Here is a 26,821-nt window from a genome sequence, read left to right as displayed (position 1 = left end):
CCAAAACTTCTCAAAAGTCTTTACTGCTGGTGAAGCAGAGAAAGAAACATTTCTCTAAACTTAAGGCTAGTTTCAGAGGCAGAAAGTTTATCACTTGAGGAAAAAAGGTCAGTTTTATAGGACAATGAAGTGGTTACGAATGAAGAAACTAGAAATGAAAGTTTCTTTATAATTTTATGGTAAAAATAAAAGTTACTACAAATTTCAAAAGAATATTTTATTTCAAAAACGAAATATTCAATGGAATTGGAACTGTATTTAACTACATTTTTAAATGCATTACACAATCTTCATATGTTATTATACACAAGAAATCTAAATAATGAAGCTGATTCATTAACTTGGATGACATTGTTCAAGTTTCCAGTGACATATCAGAATTAGTCTTAACTACTCCATTTACCCAGGATGTCGCTATCTCTAAAAATGAATAATTCCTAGAAATACAAAAATATTTTAGTATTTACATCACAGAAAATTGCAGATTACACATTTTAAATATATATTTGAAAGTGAAAATTTTTTTTTATTCCAATAGTACCTTAATTTCACACCTTCAAAATAAAAGCATTTAATTTTAGTTTTCAAGAATTTTATTTCTCAAATAATTTGAAAATATTCAACAAACACAATTCAATACAATGTAAAGCTTTTATTTAAAAATGTATATCATTTTTATAATGTGAAACATTTCCATGTCAGAATTTCCCATTTTATAAATTCTCACCTACAACAAAATTTTGACAATCCACTAAAGCCATGCTCATTTTACATGACAACAAAATTTCAATTGAAAAAACTAGCACGATAAATGTAACGGTAATTTTTTTGTTTCATAAATAGGGAAATACACTTATTAATAAAACTACACAGACTAAGAAACAATTTTACCAATGGCTTTATTTAACATTTCCTATTTATGTATCAATATTTTTTGGAGCAAAAGTAAACCATAAACATGCAAGTTTTCATTTGTGGTAAATCATTACATTTTGGTATATAAAAGTGAAGTCCATATGGAGTCTTTATTTTTGCAAGTTGGTTGTAGATATGTACTTCTAGTTTTAAAAAATACTTTAAATGAAACAAATACCTGTTTCAGCATTCTTAAAATTGTAAAAATTATGAAAATCATTTATTCCCAACAATGGTTGATTATTATACAGTAAATTATTCCCAACAGTCATATTATGGAAATGTCTGCACTCATTATAAAACACAAAATAACTCTTTTGCAGAGATTAATACAAATATTTGACCTTGTTTACAATTTACCTTGAGATATTGGTTAAAAAATTAATTGTAATTCGAGGTTGATTTTTCTCCCCTTAAATGTAAATTACAAGATTTAAGAGAGTGTTAAAAATTTCATAGGTTATAATACAAAAGTTTTTTTGAAAGTTACAAAAATATTTAAAAATACAAATTTTTTAAATAAATCATAAAAATGTGTGAATGATATTTGGATTAAGCCTACATTTCAAATTCTGAAAGGAATCAATTTTGTTTAATAAAAACAGATATACATTAATAAATATTTATAAAATTCAATTATCATTGAGGAGCTAAAATTTTGATAGCTAATACTTTAACCCTTTGATGTGCGGTGGTAGCACTCTGAAACCACCAATTTTCGAAATTTTTCCTCCTCTTCCTTCGAAATTTTTGAGTGAAAATCAATTGATTACCAATCTTTTATCTCTAAATAACACAAAATGACTGCAGAATCCTACATGTTTTACGTCTTAGTACTTCAAATCAGATGTCTTTTAAAACTCATTTTCAATGAGACAAAATAACTTCCTTTTATTAATATAAACAACTTTAAATTTCAAAAGTTATTCATCGCACATCATCGCTATCATAAATAATAAAAAATAAAAAATAGCAATAATTAAACTGCATGTATTACCTGGAAAAAAAACCTCTTTGCTTTGTGGTTTCAAGGCGCGACCACTACAGCATTGTTTTAAAATGCTTTAGAGGCTTGGTGGTCGCGCCTTGAAACCACTGCTCTTCACAATGGAGTTTGCTTGCTTCTCAAATAGGAATGTTTATTTTTACCCGGATATAGATAAGGGGTTTTGAAACCACAGAGTTATTTTATTACTAAACAGTACATGCACCTGCCCAGTAAAAAAAGTCTTTTTCCAGAGACCTTTCTCTGACCTCAACACACTTGCTTCCCAAGCTAGTATTGATTTTATAAATTATTTCCTGTGGTTTAAATTTAATGTAAATATACTTTGCTATAATAAAAAATAGAAATCGCTTATTTAAATTTAAAATATTTTCTAAATATTCTGGGACAAAATACGAATAAAAGAAGTATGAATGGGAAACGAATGATCTGTACCAAAGTCAAAAAGACCAAGCCTCCCCTGCCCATTAACATAAAAAACCACAAATTTCATGTGCTAGATGAAAAGAAACTAAATAATGCTGGACATATACCAGTGAAATTTAGATACAGGCAGTGTACATTTTGTAGCACAAGGAAGAAACCTCATAGAAGAAGATACATGTGAGAAACATACAATGTTGGTCTATATGCATGTACCAAAATGACGAAACTTGCTTTGAACAGTGTTACAAAAAATATTTCTTCTTTAAATAAATAAATAAATAAATAAATATAAAAAAAAAAAAAAGTCTTTTTATCCTTATTTTACTGAGTTTTTTAATCCATTTAGCCAAACGCCCTTATTATGTAGGTACTTATATTTTCACTGCTATAGAAAAATTATATATTATGCAATTCCTACATACATTTTTTTAAATTCATAAATTTCAGCATTTATTGGAAATGCGCACGATGGTTTCACAGTACGACCACCCACAGAACAATAGGCAAGAATAGTTTTTAAATTCATATATTATTTGACTCTAGGATCATAATATTCAATTTCTAGAGTTTTTAGTTAAAAAAAATTATAAAAATATCGTGCGCGTCAAAGGGTTTTGTGCAATTTTTACAAAACTTGGCAGTTTGGCATAATTTGAGTTGTAGAACAAAATATGGAAAAAAAATTGGCATGTCATTTCAGAAAAAGTTTGATTTTGTGTCTATATTAGAACAATACTATATATAAATCTAATACATATCATACTAAGTCGCATGTTCGAAACATGCAAGTTGAATTTCGTTAATCAGCCCAGTAGAACAGGAGCTATAAAACTGTCTTTTTGTGTGTGTGTGTGTGCAGTGTACAAACACAGATCTTCAATTTGTGTACAATTCCAGAATATGTCACCAAAATTTGAAACATCTTGGCCAACTACTATGGAACATAAATCGAACTTTTTATATTTTTATTAATTACTTTTTACAATGTATCTTTCCTAAACACTATACGAACCAGGACCACCATACAAAATATTAAATTTCATAATTTTTACAAAATTCATTTTTCTAAACTTAAAAATGCCAAAATATGACTATGCCATTTAAAATGCATACATTAAGTATATGTGTAGTGGTAGCCATTATTTTTAATGCCTCCATAAAGACTTGTGGATATACTTTATACTCCATTCCATTCTCAAAATAATCATGAATTTATGAAGCTACTGTGTAAAGAATTTATTTATTCACAGCTTTTCAGGTACTGAGTTTTTACTTAAATTTAGCTCCTAGTTAGTTTGTCTACATTTCACAAAATGTTTTACTTAAGCTGCACGAAATTTATAAAACAGACTGCATAAACTTGAATAAAACTGAACATTACCAGAACACACATTAATATTTAAAAGTGAAACTGCATTGCCCATAAATAATACATTAACTGAAGGAATCAGTTAATGTATTATTTATGGGCAATAAGAAACAAAAATTACACAGGCAGCACTTGTTACAAACAAAAGCAGAAAACCTCAACGTCTGAAACCTTATGTTTAACCTCATGTATGAACAAACAGTATTTTTTAAAGATTTTCTTTTTAAATGACACAGCAAACTGAAATATGAAAAGACAGCTTTTACTAATTAGACAGCTGCAGCACATACTTCTGATCTCTTTCTGAAAAAGATACCTATCTCTTCCTGCAAATACAATTTCTAGCATTCAGTTTTAATTTCAAAGTATTATAAATGCTTTTAAATGTCATTACAGAAAGATGTTCAGTAAATGATGAACAGAAATGAATTTTGTGAAAGCGCATACTTTAAAGGAAATAAGCAAGTAAATTTATCCAGGCAATTTATCTACAGGCAAAGCATATCATAGTCAATGCAGGAGGGGTGTGATCTCTTAAAACCAGTTAAAACTATATTTTAAAAATAAGGCTTTTATGTAGAACCTTCAGAGAAATTTATATATGAATAGTTCAATTTTTTAGTTAATTATGGAATTATTTATTCATAATTTTCAGAAAAGTGTAGAGCTGACATCAGTTTGTAAAGTACTAATCGCTGTATATTAAACTTAACTGCTTTGTCAGTTAAATCGTTTTAAAATTCTCCATTGTTTTCTTTCCACTTAGTAACCTTAAGATATATTTCTTATGTTCAGAAAAATTTTACCCAAATCTTAAATCAGCTGAAGACAAAAGCATTTTCCTCCCCTGGGAATATTAAGTTGGCATATTATATCATTCTACAGGAAACTTGTCACAAGTGGTCCCATAGCAAAAACATTTACTTTACTAATTGAATAAAGGATATGAATTTCCCTGAGAAAAATCAAAGTTTTTTTTTTTTTTCCCTCTGGATTAGCATTTTAATCTGCTAAGACAAAAGAACTTTAAACTTCATAAAATGTTTTGAATCTTTTTCATTATAGAATATGTGCCATATAATTTTCTTCAGAAACAAATGTTAATCAAATATTTTAATGTAAAAAATTTTAAATGTACATTAAACACTATGATTCTGTGTAACCAAAAAACAAGCTGAATAGGCACAAACCTTATTATCTATTTCAACTTTAGTACCACCATACTCAGGTAAAAGAACTTTATCACCCTCTTTTACACTAGGAGGTATATGTTCACCTTTCTGAAAAGATAAAAACATTATATGCATTACATTACAGCCATACAATATATCTGATACTTTTTGATTATCCACACCTTCACTGAAAAATTACAAACTCATGATCAACTTTGAAGAGTATTTGTGAACTTAAACTGACTAATTTTTCACAACATTAATGCTCGAAAGTCAACAGCCATTTTCAAAATAGCAGTGTACTAAGAATTCTACATGAAAACAGTCAATCAATAAAATTTTCAACAGAAGAAGCAAGAAAGAAAAATTGCACAAACAGGGTTCACACAAATTTTTGGCCATGGAAATTAGGGACTTTTAAGGACCATTAAAGAAAAAATTCAGGACCTATCAAGAGAGGAAATTTAATAAACAAAAGCAATTATTGATATCTGAACTTCCCTTTTGTAATCATTCTAAAAATAAAATAAATATAAGTAGGATACATTATTATTGAACATAATCTAATATTTAATCTAATTACACATGTAATTTATGATATTAATTCTAAATTATATTAGGATACTGCACAGAAAAAAGCTACAATACATATGTTTCCTAGCAACAAAATATTTATGAGTCATTTTAAGTTGAAAATTTTCCATATGTTTTAGCTAATTTAGTTTATTCTTCTCTTTAGCATTAAAGTTTATTTGAATCAATAAACAAATCAATGTCCCAACTAGTCTTTGCTTCATCCCCTAATTTGTTAATGCTTTAACAATACACCTTTGAAGAATTTTCTTTATATAAAATTTGTTTTCTATAAATTTCTTCATTTTAGGATTTCAGATTTAATTCAGGACTTTATGTTATTCTAAAGAATTTATAATATATAGAAGAAAATGCTAATTTTATTTCTTTAATAACACGAGTACTGAGAATGAATGTAAAATGGCATAAGGTGAGGGCTGATGCCATAGCCACTGTGGCAGAATTTTAGAAGTTAGTGAAGCACAGAGCAGCAAAATTTAAAGATGGGATTATTAAAATTTTGGGGATTAAAGATTTTAGCAAAATTTTTAGAACAGACAAGTGACAAGATCAGAACCACTTCTGCAATTTTCCATTTTGTGGTTTAGTGAAATGATGAGAAAATAAAGTGAAGATAAAAAATGTTAAGACAGACTTTTTAGAACCAAAAGTAAAAACTTTAAATAATTTTCTTATTTTTGTTCTCACAAGAATTCTCTACAAAATAAGGAATTTATTACAAATTCCCCATTTAAATCCACTCATTACGCATTCATGCCATGAAGATATTTTTTGTCACTTTTTTTTAAGAAGTTGGAGTCGCTAAAAAACATGTTGACACCAACTCTAGTTTTTGTTGGACAGTTTGAATTTGAAATGAAATTTAATTAAATTGAAAAAAATGACAAACTGGAGTATTCGAAATGAGTTAATATTTTTATTTATGGACTATATACATTAATAAATACAGTCAAAAGTCATTAATCCGGACTCGTCATGACTTCGTCGATTCCGGATTATAGATCATCAGTTTAAATCTGGTAAGATAGCATGCAGAAATTATAAAATTAAAAATATGAAACCATAATTTATGAAATGAAGAACAATTATGATCTAAAGGGTATCAAAATTTACAAAAACAAAGCTTAATATTTATTTGTTTACTTTATTAAACATTTCTTTCAATGTAAGTTGCTTTGTTTTATGTGCTCTTTAATTCTATAAACAAACATAATTTCTTGTTCAGTTACAAAGTTCCGCTGTTCAAGTCCTGTAATTGCTGTGCCGAGAATATCGACTAACTTGTCAATTGAAATTTTTTCATTTTCACTAACCTCTCTGTCACTTTCTTCATGCCTTTATCCATTTTTTGCAGCAATTCCACTTTTTGTTTAATGGACTTTGAAACATACTTTCACTTTGTAGATCCATTACATATTAATAAATATATATCGGAAATTTTATTTGACATAATCGCAAGTTCAAGCTTACTTTTATAAAATTGCTCTAACAGTCTGCAAAAAATAATAAGCCGGATCCAATTCGAAGATTAAGGAACACAATCTGCAATATTAACTGAAATAGATATTTGGACAATTTTACCTTATACCGTCCGTTGTACATTAAATGCGCATGCGTAAACGTATTATGTGCATACGCACACGCATACGCGCAGCCGTAAAGGCCTTACGCGTTTGCGTAAACGCCTATAATCCAGATTATGGTTGTCCGAATTAACGACTTTAGACTGTATTTTCTATTTTAGTGACATATTAGTATATAAATATAAGGGAGCAGGATGGATGTGATATTTCCCATTATTGATTAAACTGATTCATTTAGTTTCTAATCTCATTGGTGAATTGAGGTAAGCAGCAAGAACTCCCAAAATTGATGCCATTCTTAGGAAGCGAGCAGGAAAAGGAGCAACGCAATGGCAAAGTACATATTTGATGATATAGTGGTTGTTAGAATTAAGAACTTTTTCAGAAGATGTAAATAACCCAAATATTTCACTAACAGAAAGACTGTGGAATGATCTTGAAGAACTGGAAATCCTTTCACTGTATATAGCCACAAAAAAGCTACAATCTGAAGAATTAACAGGAAACGAGAATATTAGATGTAGATAACCTTAATGTTTCATTAACAGAAAGACTGTGGAATGATCTTGCAGAATTGGAAACTTATTTCTATACCGTATATAGCCACCAAAAAGCTACAATCTGAAGAATTAACAAGAGGCAAGACTGGAAGAATGTGATGTTTGTTCTTTCTGAAATGGAGGGTTTATTGCAGACGGAATCATTTCTTCAATGAAGAAAAGAGAAACCAATTTGCTAGACAATAAGATCGCGCTGGGTTCAATATATGTAGATCCAAAACACCGAATTTTGTTGGATAACAAATTAAAAAGGAAAAAAAAAAGCCATCTATGAACTTTCATTAAGAATGAAATTATTCTCAGAACAACTGGAGTATTCAAATTAGGACAGTCAAACTCCAGATAATGCAACCGAGTCTCTATAATGTTCTTCCACTGATGAATTAGATTTTGAGAAATATTTGGATAATATTGAAAAGGCTAAGGCAAAGCGAATGAAAACAAAGAACCAAGAGCCTTTAGATATAAAAATAAAAAAATACAAACAAGATGTATACACTGCCTTTGAACAGATAAATATGCAAGACACCCCATTTAAAACTTACAACAATTTTTATATGTAGCATTTACTACTTCTTGTATATTAAAAAAATAAGCTGTACCCATGTTTATATGTTTACATATATATGAAGGAGTCAGAGTCGTTAAAATTCCAGGAGTCCGTCATTTTCCCTACCGACTCCACAGCCCTGCTTTACATGCATCAATGCAAAAACACTTTTCACTTTATTCCAGCGAGTTCATGCTTTTTTCTATAAATCTAATTTTCTCCCTTCATCCTAAAATATTACACAGCCACAATGTTAAAACATCTGAGAAACACTGAAATAAGATATTACATAAACTGAATCAAATGTTCTATATTTTACCCTTTCCTTATCTCTGATGCAACCAATTAACTGCTACAGGAATTTAATTGAGAATGTAAAAAAATTACTCAAGCAGAAGCCATCAGAATTGATCATAAAAAAAAAAACTGAAAGGATCACTACAATATGTAATTTACAAGATGTATATGAATATAATTGTCAGTTATTACTTGGAATTCTACATAATACAATTAGACGATAATTAACAATTTATAATTAATTTTTCATTACATAGACAATGCATAGGCAGCAAACAAAGCTAATAATCAATTTCTTACAGCTGATAAATTAAGAGTTCTAGTCTTGTACCTGTTCCTAAATGTGAAAAGAATTATAATGTTTACAAAGTTTGCCATCGACCATTTATGACAAACACTGTCACCAAAGTGTGTTTCTAGTAATGGATTAGTGTATATAAGATCTGCCTTAGTTTTTATATAATCCTGGCTAGTTTTTAACGATATATTCCAATTTATATATATTTTATGAGCAGCTATCTGTTCTAGCCTTCCTTCAAAATGACTGGTACAAGTATGAGCTCATATATTTATTTTTAATAAATGGTATAGCCATTACTTGTACCTGTTGATTACTTAACAAAATAGAGAGCAGTCAAAACCTTCAGACTTCTGCTGGAATGATTGGTGCAGATTTCAGGAATTACAGTGCAGCATTTTGGACTTTGCAATAAAAAGATTTTTTTTTAAAAATCTTTAAACATTTATCAGGCAGATTTATATATTTACTCACTTTGCTGTTTATTTTCATAACACTGTTTCTTGCGATAATGTTTAGATAGATAAAGAACGTAAGAATTTAAAATAACATTAATGTATACCAAGTGACAAAAATTTTATAACTAGATAATATTAATCACACCATTCAGATAATTAAGACTGAATATGTTACCTTTCAAGTACGAAGTATCTATCCTATGTAAAATGGCTGTGTAATCTTTGTATGTAGTAAGAGCCTATAAAAGGTTAACTTTTGGAATAAATATTTACATTACTTCTTATGCATCACATTTTGGGATAAAGTAGCAACAAAATTCAGTAACACACAAACAAAACTTTTATACCTCATTTCTTGCACCAGGACCTACAGCAATAACTGTTGCACTTTGAACTTTTGCTTGTGCTTTCTCTGGTATCATGATACCACCTTTAGTTCTAGTTTCAGGAATGAATCTCTCAACTAAGATTCGATCTAACAGAGGTATCAATCGTTTTCCAATACCAGCCTAAGGCAAGAAAGTAATCATTATGTTAAGGAATTTTTAATCAAAAAAGGAACTAGAATTCATAAAAAATTTAATTAATTGCACAAGTAGAATGTAATCCAAATTTTCACCAACATATACAGGAATGGAATGCAAGCATTCCTCTTCCTAATCTCAACTTCCACAATGACAGAATTTAAGAGCCTCCATTCTAGCAACATTTCATCCAAGATTTAAATTTGAACCCATTGATGAGACAGTCAATCACTAAAAGTAATGAGAAATCGAAGACTCGCACAAGCCTTTGATTGAATTTGTCTTTAATTTTGTAAGCTCCCTTATTTCATTTCTTGTTTATTTATTCCAAGAAAAACATACACTTTGCATTATACTCTAACAAAGACATTAATTTTTATATTAATGTATGAAATAATTTAGGATTTTGTCGAGATGAAAGTAAAACATAACTGAATTCCGAAAAGTGCAGACCTAAGGAAAGATGAGGATGAATTTGTTTTTCGATGCAAATTTTATGTCGAAGTGGCATCCATACGCAAATAAAATATTATGGAGAATAGCAAAATGTATATATTAACAGCAACATGGCATCATCAGCACTCATATAGAGGTGCAGGCAAACTGCACAGAATAACAAGTAAGGAGATGTAATTTTGAATGCAATATTCACCATTTACCAGCACTCGTAGAGATGCAGACAAGTTGCATAAAATAACAAGTTGTGAGATGTAATTTTGAATGCAATATTCACCATAAACTAGAAGAATAAATTTCATAACCAAAAGGGACCTATAGATTGTTCATAATGTAGCAATGAGGCAGCGACGACAGCCAGCGAGTTCAGACTTCTCTACTGCTTGCTAATTTAGAACTTGAATTATTTTTTCTTCAATTATTAAAATTTGTAGTTCAATCAAAGGTTAGAATTTATTCCTGCAGAAGACCTATTGGTAATTTACTTTTTGCTTGCCACAAATTAATTTAGTGTCCCATCACCGTAGTGATACATTGTTAGTTAAAAAACTGAAAAACTCAAAATTCAATAATTCTATTTATAAATTTGATAACTACTTTATTTTCATTTGTAGGTTGCTGAAAACTGCTTCTTTTGAAAAAAAAAAAAAAAAAAAAAAAAAAAAAAAAAATGTGCTCAAAAAAGAAAACAGTTATTTTCCTTCCTCCCACTTGCATGTCCCTGAAAAGAACCTTTCTTAAAAGCAACATAATAACTAAAAATAATTATACATAAGGAAACGATCTTTGCTGGTATTTACAATTTCAAGGGATACATTCTGCCATTAAGTTTTATCTTTTACCGAAAAATATATGCAAGAAAGAAATCGGCTAATTTTTCCCTACTTGCATCACTTTTCAATAACTTTCTGAAGATACTAGTCTGAGTGAATAATGAACAACCAGTTGGAGGATTCAAAAAAACCTGCAGAACAATTAATGATCTTGTTTACATGATATCCATATCACTTGCTATTCTGTGATTCTACTGATCTGCTTTTTGTGGGCAGGTCTTGTTGTATATTAAGCAGTAAGTCTGTAGTATATTATTAAAACATCCAATTTATGTCCAAAATTGACTCACCATCAAGTAAAATAAACACATGGTTAGGATATCCAAGAAAGGAAGCATTGCAAAATTTTCCCATTGCTAGTTTTACCATGAGATGTACAATGAAGCTAAACAAAGACCAACAGCCTAAGAATACATGCCCCCCCCAAAAAAAAATGTATGTGGGGACACCATTAGCTTTAATTGCTTTAGAGCCTCTACGACTTAATCCCACCCTGTTTACACCTTTGATAATTCTGCCAACATTGTATTCTTTTCCTCCAAGTTACATTGCTCAATTTTCTCACAGCAAGTTACATTACCAAATTTTACAGATAGGAAATGATTTAATATCTTGTCCATTAAATGCATTCTCCGCACCCACTGATGAGTACAATGAATACCAATTATTTATTAGTTCCAATTACTTTTGTTAATCCATTACATCATTGCCTGTAATAAAAATGTCAATCAATTAACAATTCCTATGTTAATGCTACATCTTTCTACAGTACATGCAAGTATTTAAAACCTGGACCTCTGATGCGATTATTCGAAGTTAGACTCATAAAAACAATTATAAAATAATGCATGAAGTAACCAGCGTTCATCAGTACTATGAATTTCCAGTAAAAAGAAACAACCTTTTCTTGCGAATTATTGAAAATGATCATCTACAGTGGTGTCATAGCGTATGAGCAATGCGCCAAGGATCTGCACTCTTGAAAATTTTGAATCTTCAGATTCGTGGTTAACAAAGACCTTATAACATGTTAATTCACCTAATAATCCATATTTTAATGATTTCTATAATAAATCATTAATATCTCAGAAATAATACTGCCCTTCAGAAACATACGACCTTACTACTTTGAAGTAAAACGTATGTAAAGAATTTGTGGACGAATCCATTAGCAACAAAACAAACATACATTAGTTGGTCCTACATTTATGGTAAAGTAGATTATTATAGCACATTTTCATAAAATGTGAAAACAGCTTACCATTTTATAACACCCGCTCCTGATTTCTTCACAGTAAACCGGTAAGCAAGATTTTTCTCACGGCGATCATACGAGGTCTGCACCTTAAGCACGTGGTTTTTAAGAACAATAATATGTAATCTATTTTGATTCAATGTGTGACAAAAGTTTCTGAGAAAATAAGAAAGGAATATATATATTTTTTTCAATAAAAGGAGATTAACTTAAATTATCAAACAAATTTCATCATCATCCAGAAGGTTCTAGATCTGCCCGCTTCACAGTTGTGAATGGCTTGGCAACCAGATTTATAAATTAGAAGTTGACTTGGCTTCCAACAAGATCTGAATTATCAGTTTTATCACATCATAGCACCATAGCATTGTTTGGGTTTCTTATAATGGAGCATCCAGAGAAAAAAATAATGTAAAGTCAAATCCGCAAAAGAGGCTGTCAGAGGGCCAAAACGCCTGAGACAACCTTTCATTCAAAGGACTATAACTGTTCGAAACAACCGATTGTGATGTTGTTTTCTTCCATCATCCTAATTTTGCTTCTTTAATGGAGGACTTATTGATCTCTTTCTTCGCCCATTGGCCATTTTGCTTCTAGTCTTTACGGTATGCGTATTCTGAAACATTTAAAATTTTCTCAACGCTGACTTGAAGGTCTGCATTAAGTTGCAAAGGTACTGCGTAACATAACGCCCTTGTCCTTGATCCTAAGATATGCAGTAGCAGATGCAGTTTCCCTAAATGCATTGTATCAGTTTATTGCAGACAGCTTTTCCTAAAAGGCTATAATGGAAGCTTTTTTTGTTAGGAAAAAGAAAGAATGTCATTTGAAATTTTCACACCTGTTTGTGCGTTTGTGTGTTGAGAAGGGGAGGAAACGGAAGTGGCGGGTAATGCATAGGGACGGGCGTTTCGGTATTTTAAGCTTACAGGCTAGCGAAGGCTTCAGTTTTCTCACTGTTAAAAGCGCAACACTTGAATGAGGGGTTTCACACTTGCAGCAGGAAACGCGATCAGCCTTTTATTTAGCTGTTAAGTATTTTCTGAATATAAAAACTTACCATTCAAATTTTAGTATTTATCATCATTTAAAAATTTTTGTTCTTTACTTTATGAAAACGTTAAAAATCATTTAAATATAGATAAATGCTTATATTTATTCTTCGAGCTTTGGAAGGGAAGGGGGTAATGATCTTCTAAAAATGGTGAAAGGGGTACACAAGGCAAAAAGGTTGAAAACTCCTCCAACAGACTGACACCTTTTACCTTCGTATTAGACGGGAGGGGGCCATTGCGTCAAAAGCTCTCTAGAGAGGAATCTAAAACCATATTCACTTGCCGCAGCTCTCGTGGGGTCCCAATCTCCAAGCGCAGGATTTTTAAAATTGAATTTTCTCTAAAATAACACTTCCCTGAACCGGCTTTCCACGAATGGTGTGGGTGCATATTCAAACCATTAAACTGGCCATAGAGCTGCACACTCGCATGGCATGTGCCATTACTTTTCGCTACAGTAGAGGCTGCTTTTTCGGATATTAAGATCAGGGTTGATATATTTCATGCTTCCAGAGTCGAGAATGCCAGAGTTCAATATACTAAGCCAGTAAAGAATTAAACTTTTTTGAATATGAACGGGAATAGGGTAGTATAACAAAATAAATGAAAATGGAGAGAAAAGCGTTAAATGAATATTTGCAGGCGCCGGCAGAGCCGTACCTAGCAGGGGTACAGCGTGTAAAAGTATGCGGGCGGCTAAAATCAGGGACGGTCGTACTCTCGCGATAACAGAGCTAAATATTTTATATTCATTAAATTCATTGTAAGTACTTGTCATATGTAAGTACTTTTTATACAATTTGTCATGTGTAAGTACTTATGAAATAAAAATTTTAACTATCATTGAGCATTTTTTTTTAATTTAGGGGCGGCAATTTTAGGAAAGTAAGCTGGGAGCAAATGTCCTAGGAATGGCCCTGTTCTTCAGATATCTATTTTTTCACGTACTGAACTTACATTTTATTCAGTTATATGTTGTTTTTATATTAATACTCTTTGTTATATCACGTTAATAAAAAAACAACAAAAGGATGATATTTTGGTAACACGCTGTATACATACAGCGTGTTACCAAAATGCGTGATACCAGCGTGTTACTGCAGAGAAAGCAGCAGAGGAGCAGAGGAAAAAATATCACGACTATCTCCCTAGAAGAAGCAAGTTATCGGCTGACAACCATACTCCGAGTTACCATAATAAGTTGTTTCTCCTTCGTTTGGTATCAACGCAATGTCCGAAAAATATAATATGCCTTCGCCGTGATTCCAACCACGGTTCTTAGCTTGGTATAATAACAGCATAAGAGCAAGCATATGAGAATGTCATAATATCTGATATATATAACAAATGTAACTCATCATAAATGAAATTCAGTGATGTCTAGAATTTTTACATGCACTAGAACAGAGATTTCTCGAAAACTGCTTGAAGAAATTGAATGAATTCATACGGGATAATACAGAGTGTCCTAATGCTTAAATGCAAACGGAAAAAATGAATATGAATGCACATGACAGAAAAAAGTATCATGAAAACAAATAAAATTAAAATTATACATGAAAACAAAATTTTAGAAAAAGTGAGAGATTTTAGGGAAAAGGGAGAAAATGTTAGAAAACACATGACGAATTATAGCACAAAATGAGATTTTTGTCTTTTAACATTAATATAACAGAATGTGATCTACCTTAGCTAGCTTTCATAAGAATAGTTAGTTATACGGAGTTGGGGAATAAGCTTCTGTGCTCTGCCAATACAGTTACAAAGGTACTGGGTTCTGCAAAACCACCCTTAAGTGATACATGTATGCAAAAGATTCTTCTGTTTCCTTAGAAGTTTTGTATTAAAAACCCTATGATATTCTCTGTAGATTTCAATTAAAAGATTTAGATAGTCAATTTACACCCTCATTGCTTTCGACTTCTAAAAATCTTTCAATACAGTTTGGAGAATCTGGCAGTATGTCTAGACACACATATGCACTTCTAAAATGCCTTGCGTAGGCTTGTCAAATTTCATTTTGTAATTTCTGGAGAGACGCGGTTTCTGTGTCAGACACAGGCATTAAGGCCCGTTTACACTAGCGGAACTTTGGTCCCAAGAAACGTACGCTAACGTCTTAAGAAACGTAATCTAAGTCGAGCAGTTAATCTTCAAAGGGAATTGACGTAAATCCAAGAGATGGAAAATTTTAACTCCGAACCTATGACATGAAAGCTTTGGCCAATCACAGACTTACAAACTATCACGAGGGTTTTGTTGATACTATACGCGAAAAACATGGCGGAAGATTTGACTACGTCTGACTGCAAATTAATTGCAGAAGTGCAACAACATCCGATATTAAGGGATAACAGAAAAAAAAAATATCTAATGAAAAGAGGACAAAACGTTGCTTGGCTACTGGTTGCCGAAAGGCTAAACCGAGATAGTATGTATCCCCCCCTTTTTTTTTGCTCCTATCGGATTGCAATGTGCTCTTTTTTATTCTATTTTTTTTTCGACTAACACAATTGTTTAAGTACCAAATAGGTTTAATGACGATTACACGATAAAAATTTGTTGACATATATTACATTATAGGGACGGATAACATAGCAACCTTCAGAGAATATGGTTATCTGTGATTGTCCCTACCAATGTTTGTTTATATTGTCAGAAATACTTTTGACTACTGAAGGTGCTCAACATGAGAGGTATCACTATATACTATATTGCCGAAATATATACTGTGCTGCTGCAACTATGATCAGTGAATAATATTCAGTTATTTATCTTACAAATTTGAAAAAATAAAATATGATAATTCTGATTAAAAGGAAAATTACTCTCCATTTCAATTTCATTCTTATACTCTAATAATTGCTTAATTTTTCATGTAGTAGAAGTTCATTAAATAATCTATGATACAATTATTCTTACATTCTTTTGGAGGTTAAGCGTTTTTCATCATATTTATATTCTACAATATTTTCCAAAAATTATTATTTAAAATATTGACATGATTTAATTTCATTGCTCATTCGTCAAATATAAAACACAGGTGGAACGGGAATGCAGAAAACCTTTTAAAAGCAAGTCTTTTTATGGATCTCTCAAGTTCTGTAAAACATATTATTTAAAAGCCTAATTATTTTATATTTCTGATCCTACAAAAGTATCTACAAAGTGAAGCAATGCTAATAAAATTCATGACAGTAATAATTACAAAAATCTACGAATATTTTACAGAATGCTGGGTCTTTTCTAACAGAGGAACATATCCTAATACACGATAGTGCATTAAAATGTTGACTGTCCGACATCTGGCACATCTAGTAATTTTGCATTATACTCAATCTGATATTATGTTTCATTAAGGTAATCGAATTATAAACAAACTTCATTAAACATGTGCTTAATAAACCAATTAAAATAATTAGTTATAATTAATGCTAGTCCATAATTATGTAAAAAATAAACATTGAAACTTATTAATTTTGTTGGTAATTAAATCGCAACGTAATCATTAATCCTATTTCCTTAGTATAAATTACTAAGGAGAAAAATTACTAATTTACGCCTTCTAATAATTACTAAAACATAAATATTTGACAGTCTTTCAAGTTTTACTTTCAGGTTTTGCTAAAAATTAAAATAACTTGAAATTAAAATAACGTGATTCGAGTATAGTACAATTGAAAAATAATTCTGGGTACTTCTGCCTCAGTGACGGAAACAATGTTGCATGAGCGGAATATGTATCTCGCTCTTGAAATATTGACCGAACCCATTCCCGCCTTGGAACACAAACGCTTTTGTACAGCAAATACATTCATATTAGATTGCTTCTCAAATGCATAACGCGCTTTCTTTCTTCAGCTTTAACTTTCGACATTTTACCCCAAAATAGGAAATATTGTCCATGCGCAAATCAAAGCGACTTGATTGGTTGTGGGTTAGTAATTCTTAGGCTTTCAGACTTACAAATGTAAACGGGTGGGATCCTTGGGAGTAACAACTTAACGTTAGTGTACGTTTCTTGGGACCAATGTTCCGCTAGTGTAAACGGGCCTTTACACTGCAAGTGCACTTCCTCGGGAATGAGATAATTTCTAATGTTCTCCGTTTACTTAGACGGAATCTAGTGAGCCGCCTAATACGCAGTCGGCTCTTTCATATTATTATGGATTGACCATTACAGGCCTGTATTATGCTTCGTTGTTTGATACTGACACTGTATACCATGCATCGTAATGATATTATGGTGTATACTGTAATTTCATTGAGATATTTCACACTCCTAGCTCCCTTCAGATTTAAATGCCATTAGAACGAAACGTTACACTTAAATTCTACTTTTCAGTGAAGGGAGCAAAGGTTCTTTCATAGTCTGAACTGGGGTTTTCAACTAATGTTGAACACAGCTGGGGGATTAATAATAATAATAATAATTGAGAATATCAATGCATTTGCAGCTTGCTTAACGAGCAAAATTATTTTTCTGCGAGATATTGTTTTCCATAATTTGTTGCAACCTTACCGGTCGCCGGCCTTTCTGCGGGACTACATTCTCTAACGCACATGGTTTTTGACGCCCTTGGTATCTGTGCAAGTATTTCTCTTTGTGGATCTTTAAGTGTTGTACAAAATCCTATTGAAAAGACGCATTTGAAATTTTTACAAACTTCCTTTTAATTTAGGTAAGAAGGTGTACTGCCTACTGAAATATTTATTTGTTATGTAAGGACAGGGGAAAAGTTTTTATGTTGTTATTTTTGCGCATGTAAAGTAATTGCTTTATTAGTACGTAAAAGCACTAATGATATTATTATAAGGGCACAGCCCGATCCTCCCAGCCGGCCGTATGATCGAAAACTGGGACTGGTATAAGATTATGTATTAAATTGCTAATTCCCCCCCTTTTTTTTTTAATGGTGATCTCGAGAAAATGTTACTAATACCTCACGAATGTATATTAAATGTATGTGCCGAGTGCTGTTTTAGAGAGAAGTGAACCGAAATCTTACCAAGCTCTGAGATCGTACAGATTTTGAACTGTAAATCAAGCTGCAAATAATTTGAACTTGCTCAACGAGTTTATATAATGTTTTGATGCACTAGTGTATCAGGTTCGTTAGAGAAGGATAAGCGTTCATTTAAATTGAGGCGTTCAAAAAAATTGACCGGCATTTTAGCTTTTTTAAATGAAGTTGTCTTCCGAGTGGATCGGAAAAAAGCAGGCGTCTAATAATGAATATCTTTTTGGCTGCCGTGTCTAATAGTGAATTTTGATGATGTTTCTTTAATTGAGTCTTTATGCATCTCTCATAACTCTTGATTTTGATGTAATAAGCTCATTTGGCTAGTTTCCTGACATCCATATGTAATCTGTTGTAATGTATTTATGTAGCTTTAAAAACGGGTTTTCAACCGAGAGAGGATTTTCATAGTTTCAGGAGGGGGAATGAAGTCCGCTTTTCATTTAACTAATCAGTGTATGAACATAAAAACTACCTTTATTCAAGTTTTGGCATTTATCATAATTTTTTATCGTTTTCGTTGTTTGATTAATGAGGCCTGTTAAAAAATAATGTAAGTATGTATGTATTTAAGTTTTAGAAGAGTGGAAGAATGAACCTGTAGCAGTGATAAAAGGGTGCATGCAACAAGTAAGGTTGAGAACCCCTCCTCTAGAACCTGTTTGGCATCATTTTCAACATTTTAAACATGACTAAAGCAGTATATTTAAAATATTGTGGAGCTTAAGAAGAGCTGCACTTTGCTTGAAATTATTTTAAAGGTAATTTTCATTGTTAAAGAGACCACTGTATCTGGCTGTAAAAACTGACAATCACCCAGATTTATTACATGCAAATTTCAGATGCTTACATTTTATTGGTACTTCGTGATTAACCGTATCTCATATTTCAACATTCATTAGAATTATTGTGTTTCTGGTGCATATTTGAGCATATACATATGCTAAGCAGCCAGTTTATGCATGTGTTTACCATTCACATGTTTGAGTACAGATTTAGTTGTTGTTTTGCTGAACAGAACCCACTCTCTGTAAAAATGTAAATATCAGTGATATAGATTTTTTCTTGTGTAATTTTTTCCTTATAAAATGCTTGTTATCATTACTTATCAATGGAATATAACCTATGAGATGTAAAAGCAGCTGAACAAATGTTTCTCATCAGTTCACAAAGTTGTCAGTACTTGCTGGTGACTTTTCTGGGGACTGTGTTTAATCTAGTACTTGCTGATAATCTAGTGTTTCTGAGGACTGTGTTTGATCTAGTACCATTTTAGCAAGAACATTTTAAAATTAAAATGTTTGAGTTTAATGCCACTGCTTTTTCTTGGATCCAAAAAGTAATTTTGTGCTAGGTCCCTTATATTTGTGATTTACATATCTCATAAATATGCCTCTGACCTAAGCTCTGGAGAAAGAAAACTCAATATAGCTTTGTACAGGGATTAACCAAGAACTCTGTTTTAAAAATTGTACTGTGTTATGTTGTCTCGGTAAGAATGTAATTCTTTATTTAGAAAATTATCCATAGAAGGAATATGGTGATATAAAGACTTTCAGTACCAAATGGGGGGGGGAATTGTTAGCGTGAAGTTTAAGTAAAAAGGTAACCTTTGTGTAGTGTAGATTTAATAAGAAATTATAAATTTCAAGAACAAGCAAAGAAATCTTACAAATGGCCGAATATTACCATTTTTGAAGTTTTCGCATTTTAACCATTGTGCTGTTTTGCTCTATTGTTTCGTGATATTCTTGTTTATTAACTCGCTCTTTTTTTTTTTTTTTTTTAATTTTCCCATTCCTTTTATGTCATCAGAAGGCCAGTTTTGTAAGCTAACCATTAGAATTTTTTTGGGTAATTGGTATTTTATTCCTGAAGAAGAGAAACCTGTGTCTGTTTCACTTTGAAATGGATAGTTGCATTCAAATCTACATTGAAGAAAGATCTTTTTTTTTTTTTTTTGCCTAATTTTAAAAGGTTGATCTTTACATTACGGTAACTTGGCGATTTTTTGGCGAAAATTTGGCCCCCAACTCCCCTACAGCAACCCTCTATTTTTTTTTCCCCGCCGCCATTTTGTCTTCACGAAGTAAAGACATGTTTCTTTTCTTCTTATCTACTGAACACTTCTTCCAACAATCTACTAGCCGAATTACACTTATGCTAGAAATTTTATCAAACAAAACTGCTTAATCATGACAAATATTCACTGCAAAATTCGGAAAAAGTGCAGAATACCATACACCTTACGCGTTTTTCAAAATAACACATACACATAAACCATGTACACGCCGACTTATTTTTACTTAAAAAAACATCCCAGAATTGCACAAAAATGGCATTGCGCACACTCTTCACTATATCCATGTACACTGCTTTTTTCTCATAAATTAGAAAAATTTCACGAAAATACATGACAATTTTCTCAATCTTTAAACCCGGTAAAAAGAACATATATGAAATTACCTGATTGCGAAAAAGTATATACTCTTTCCAAATATGAACATTTCCACATATAAAATAAATAAAATATCCAAAAACTTTTACCTCTAAATCATCTATTACATTATACACATCACCAACGAATTCATACATGAAGCATTACAAATATTTATTATCAAATATTTAAATTATTTCCATGCACATTTATTTCAACTTAAACATACACCAAATTCCTACAAGTATAAAATTCACAAAATAACTATCATTTCATTAAAATATAATTAAATTCAAAAACACCACTTAAAATATACATGAGCACATACATTCAATTAATAAAAATTACCTTACAATCCTAATTACTTTAAACTAAATCATTGCTAATAACAATTTTCCCAATAATACCAAAATCGTTTCCACCTTACATTTCCAACAATGCATAAAAATAATTAAAAATACTAACTTACCTAATCTCCTTCAGAATCTTCATTACGTGGCGGATACACTTTTCTTCATTCTCTTTCAGAATCTTTAAAATCATACTTATCTTTCAAAGCAAGATACCAGGTAAAATAAATAACATAATAAAACATGTTTATTTCTCTCTCACACAACCTTAAAAAACATTTCTTACTATCCTTTTCAATACCACTAAATACCCATTTCGAATTCACTTTACTTACGGCCATGGGATCCAAAAATTCAAAAACACTATTTCACACAACACAGAATAAAGCCAAATACAAAATTTCCAGATTTTTTCCCGATTTCCCCCTTTTCCGATTAAAGAACCGTAATTCGTCCATTAATATCACGACATATCCCATGATCTCTCATTTCCCCCACACAAAATAATGCGTAATCGGAACTCAGTACTGCTCACATTATTACCAAAGTCCCAGGTAGTAACCTTTATCGCCTCCAAAATGTCGCCAAACTACCAGTTACCGTAATGTAAAGATCAACCTTTTAAACTTCTAAATGAATATTAAAATGTTTTCTAAAATTGCATTTTTTTTATTTTGTGAAAGTATTTTTATGAAGTCAGCATTTTTTTATAATAAAATTGTATGTATTAAATTTAGACTTTTTTTCTTGTAGCAAAATGTATTATCTTACATCTGTTCTTCGCCCTTTACTTTCACGTCGTATTGCATTAAACATCAGAAGAAATTATGCTAAAGATATTAAGTTCGGTCCAGATGTACGAGCCTTGATGTTACAAGGTGTAGATGTACTTGCAGATGCTGTTGCTGTAACCATGGGACCTAAGGTATATTTTAAGCTTATGACTTTCATAGTGATGCAATGCAAAGTATTTTGTTCTTTTATATGCAGTTCAAGCATTTATGTATTTTAAAGCCAGATTTTGGACATGTTTATGGAAAATTTATTTGATAATTATGTTATTTAGTCTAATCATTCTATTTTAATAGATACTGATGAAATAAAATCTAGTTTTTTTCAAGCCAAAATGTACTTTGTATAGTTTTAGTAAGACAAAAAAAAAATTGATTTTTCTCTTTAAGATGGTTAATATAAAATTAGCCCATCTTAAAGTTTAAAATAACTTTGTATGTACAGTCAAAAGTCTTTAATCCGGACTAGTTGGGACTTCGGCGATTTCGGATTATCGATTTTTTTTGGGTTATAGATCATCAGTTTAAATCTGGTAAGATGGCATGCAGAAGTTATAAAATTAAAAATGTGAAACCGTAATTTATGAAATAAAGCAATTATGATAAAGGGTATCAAAATTTACAAAAAAAAGCTTAATATTTATTTGTTTACTTTATTAAACATTTCTTTCAATGCGCACATACGTAAAGCATACATTACACATAGTCGAAATTAGAAAATTGCAACCAGAAAACTATTTGATGTGTACTAGTGATATTTATAATGACGAATTTGGTTTAAATCATATGAAAGACGGAATATATCGAGATGAAATACTACATTTAGTAAGGAATTATAAGCCGAATGAAATAAAACATCTGCCCTGAAGATAAGGATACTGCTGACAGATCAACTTCCAGTTCATTGCACGCCATGACGTCCCCCCTCGCAGAGCAGCGTGAAATTTGTAAACAGATTTCGGAATGGTTAGAGGAACAAAGGATATGCCTTTATCCATTTTTTGCAGCAATGCCACGTTTTGTTTGATGGACATTGGAACATGCTTTCGCTTTGTAGATCCTTTGGCAGCTCCAGCATCGGAAATTCTATTTGACATAATCGAAAGTGCAAGCTTACTTTTATAAAATTGCTCTTACGGTCTGCAAAAAATAAGCCTGATCCAGTTCGAAGATTAAGGAACAATGCAATCTGCAACATTAACTGAAATAGATAATTTTAGCTTAGCTTCCGTTAGACATTAAACGCGCATGCTTAAACGTATTATGCACACATGCATATGCGTATGCGTTGACGCTTGTGCAGAAAGTTTGTAGCTTTGATGTCCGGATTAACGACATTTGACTGTAATATATTGTTCATTATTTTAGATTGATGTAAAATTATATATAAAATGGTTAATAAAAATATATATATATAATTCGTTATATTTTAAATGATTTTGAAAAACCTTTGTCTCGCAGTTCTTCAAACTCTCAAAAAAAAAAAAAAAAATCGAGAGAATGAAGGAGACAAACGATTAAGAGGGAAAAGGGTGCTGTGCATTGCATGAACAAAAGCTTTAGTAGGGCATGACTGGCACCTCCTGTATTTTTATCACTTCTATCAATCTTTCAGTAGATCTACAAATTTCCTGGTTTTAAATATTTAACGTATGCTAAGAAAATTGGGTACTTACGTATTATCGCAACCAGGTTGGCGCGATTTGTAAGTTTGAGTAAAAAAGTATGAATGAAAGAAAATGTACATTTATTAATTACAGATAATTTTTAATGCAGTTTTTTATATTTTGTTTTAAAATATAAAATAGCAATTAAACCCTTCCGGTTTCAAATTTGAATAAGTTGCAGAATTATTTTTTCGGCGGAAATCTTCTGGCTATTGCTTTTAGCACTGATTGAAAACAGTCTTCGCCATTAACAGCTTGAGCTTGGCGCCATATAAATTCAATAAGGTATGAGTCAAGATGATGATGGTTGATTGAGTTTCTCTTTACACCAACAATAAATGAAGCGCACCGCTGTCACAAATGAAATTCGGCTACCTTCAAACCAATTTCCGGTTCTCACACCCAAATGTTGATTGCGCTCTTCAACGTTACATTTCCAGAAGATTTGCTTTCCAAAATACAGTTTCATTTTATGAGAATTTTTACAAGTACGTTCGTTCGGTATAATTCCATATCCCTGCAACAATTCAACAGCATCTTTTTCACTCGCAGGCAGATCCCAAATACCCATAGTTAAAGTATTTCAGGGCATTCAATCTAACCAGTAAGAAAAATAATTTCTTTACGAAAAACTACATATAACACGTAGGGTTGTCGTAAGTAGGGTCGCCAAATTTGGCGAATTTTGGCCTGGTTGCGTTAATACGTAAGTACCGAAAATTGTTTCTACATACGTGTAAGTGTGTGTGTAAAAGGAACCTGTTATTTCCAACAGAATGTTCATGAAACTGATTATTATGGTAGAGAAATTGTGTGTGAAGCTTGATATCATTGGTGTAATCACAGAAGTACTCTATTGGAGATTCTCCTGTGCCATTCCATGGTACAATGAGTTTGAGTATTTTCTGTTCATAGACAACAGCATATGACCATATATAGGGCAGACAAAATGTCTTGAGACTCAACAAAGAAAGATTATCGACTCAGTAGCCTAAGTACTTGAAACAAAAAAGGATTTTAAGGCAAACTAATGTGCATATTATGAGATAACCCTATTAAGAATTTGGAATGTCATGTATCCCAAATTTAAAATAAAGCAGCAGTAACAAAGAACATATCTGAACGAAGTTAAGAAATGGTAGTATTTAATAAATAATAGAAAGAAACATATTTGTTCATATCTAAGGTTAAACTTCAACAAAGCACAAAAAGGAAGATAAAATTTGAATTGGCGAGATTTGAGTGGTGAAAAAACTACCAAGAAATATTTTTGACCATGTGATTTATATTAACAGTAAGTTTTGCATTGTAATGTTAAAAAAAATTATTCATATCTAAATCAAAATTTTAATGAAGTAAATAGCAAAAGGGAAGATAAAATTCAAAATATCGTACATTTTAACCTTGTGCTTAATAACATGTAACAAACATCTGCAAGAAAAATGTTTGATTGTGAGTTATATTTAAATCAAAATCTATTAATTCAGAAAGCATAAACATAGGAAATAAATCTGTAAAAAAGTAATAAACATTAACTTTTGATGGTCATATCTCTTGTTTGTGACTGAGAAAAGTCTGTGGTGATGGCGATAAGGAGCGCGCCTTGCGCCCTCCGATCAGTGTGGCAACCCTAGAGGAGAAGTTTCTTACGAGTAGCGAGCAGAGCGAAACAGGCAGGCTGTCGGGCAGTGTGCGCGAAGTTCCTAAATAAAGCTTAATTTTTATTGTGCACTATGTCTTGTTAATATTATATTAATGCAGTAAGAACATAATCTGTGATATGGAATTCGAGGATTGGTGGTAAAAACATAACAGGAAATTACCATAATGGTAACCTGGACTGTGTTAAATCGTATGAACAGTTCTCAAGCACTTTCGGTTTTGACTACAAGCCATCACTCAAGATCTCCAAACCAGAAGTAATGGATTACATCGATTTTCATCCTCCGGATCACAGATGAGTAGTAATTATAGATCATTTTATAATTCTGTTTTCTACTTATCATTTAATTTAATTTTCTTTAGTTAAATTTTTGCTTTTATTTTGGCTTAAAAACCTTGCACAATGTCTGATGTTTATGCCGTCCAAATTCCGGTTTATAACCGATCAGACCCCTCTTTATGGTTTATTATGTGTGAAAGTACCTTTGCTCTCGCCACCCCCAAACCTATCACAGAATCCATTACTAAATATAATTATGTAGTTGCTCATCTTCCTCCAGATATTGCATCAATAGTACGGGATTTACTTATGAAACCAGACCTTATTGATCCATATACAAAGCTCAAAACTGAGTTAATAAATCGTTCAGGAGAATCTTCTCAGCAAGAAATTCGCCAATTATTATCTGGAGAGGAATTAGGTTCTCGAAAACCTTCCGATTTGCTTATAAATATGAAACGTCGAGCAGAATCTTTAAATGTTCCTGATAACTTAATGTTAGAATTATTCCTTCAACGTTTGCCTTCGACTGTTCAGTCTATTTTGGCAGCGGTTTCCAATTTAACTGTAGATAAAGCTGCAGAAATTGCCGACAGAATTTTAGAAGTAAATCCAACCCCAGGGACTTGTGCTGTTTCTCGCACAGTCGATCAGTCTCTTGAGGATAAATTATTTAAACAAATAGAAAAATTAAACAAACGTATTGATCGCATTTCTCTTTCTCGTGGTCGCTCGCCAAATCGCGGAGATCGCAATAAGGAAAGAAGCAATTCCAAAAGGAGAGATTATTCTGTTTGCTGGTATCATAGACGTTTTTTAACCTTGTTCATGGCAGGGAAACGAAACCAGCAAAGAATAGAGGCGACTTATTCTTTGCCTCAAGTTTCACGTCGCCTGTTCGTTCGTGACCGTAGAACAAACCTTTCATTCTTGGTCGATACCGGCTCTGACGTGTCCTTACTTCCAGCAAATAATTCTCAAAAACGGAATTCGTCCCAACAAACACTTTTCGCTGCTAATTCTTCTACTATTCATGTTTATGGTCAAAAAACACTTTCTTTTGATTTCAAATTAAGACGACAGTTTACATGGACTTTTCTTATAGCAAATGTTAGTACACCCATTCTTGGAGCAGATTTTCTCCATTTCTTTGAATTGGTGCCTGATCTCAGAAACAAATGTCTCAAAGATTTAAAAACGCATTTTAAAACCGTCGGTTGAGTGAAAAATGCAAGCATTTATTCAGTAAAAACTGTATTTAG

General features: G+C 31.6%; 2 protein-coding genes across 2 annotated transcripts in view; one reads left to right on the top strand and one right to left on the bottom strand.

The window, feature by feature from the left end:
• Positions 1–202: 202 nt before the first annotated feature.
• Positions 203–12,460, bottom strand: LOC118199949 (10 kDa heat shock protein, mitochondrial-like). The gene is made up of 4 exons (XM_035371846.2): positions 12,303–12,460; positions 9,576–9,737; positions 4,907–4,996; positions 203–437 (listed from the first exon to the last, which is right to left on the bottom strand). Exons 1-4 carry the CDS (start codon positions 12,303–12,305, stop codon positions 387–389), a joined length of 306 nt encoding a protein of 101 aa, XP_035227737.1. The 5' UTR covers positions 12,306–12,460; the 3' UTR covers positions 203–386.
• A 5,425-nt stretch (positions 12,461–17,885) lies between these two features.
• The window catches only part of Hsp60A (Heat shock protein 60A), a 49,192-nt gene continuing 40,256 nt past the window's right edge, over positions 17,886–26,821 (top strand). Inside the window, exons 1-2 of the mRNA XM_035371849.2 lie at positions 17,886–18,033; positions 21,913–22,084. Of these exons, the coding sequence (XP_035227740.1) occupies positions 21,917–22,084 (168 nt within the window). The 5' untranslated portion in view covers positions 17,886–18,033; positions 21,913–21,916. The remainder of the gene's footprint in view (positions 18,034–21,912; positions 22,085–26,821) is intronic.

The sequence above is a fragment of the Stegodyphus dumicola genome, chromosome 2 (assembly GCF_044657685.1).
Source record: "Stegodyphus dumicola isolate Sdum_Otavi_A_Nest chromosome 2, ASM4465768v1".
Lineage (NCBI taxonomy): Eukaryota > Metazoa > Arthropoda > Arachnida > Araneae > Eresidae > Stegodyphus > Stegodyphus dumicola.
Note: the sequence above shows the minus strand (reverse complement) of the source record. Positions and strands in the feature narration are given on the sequence as shown.

Coding starts and splice junctions, on each gene's coding strand:
- LOC118199949 (XM_035371846.2), bottom strand. Junction 4,997..9,575: donor GTCCTGGTGCAAGAAATGAG/GTATAAAAGTTT, acceptor TTATCTTTTCAG/AAAGGTGAACATATACCTCC. Junction 438..4,906: donor AAGTTGAAATAGATAATAAG/GTTTGTGCCTAT, acceptor TTGTATTTCTAG/GAATTATTCATTTTTAGAGA.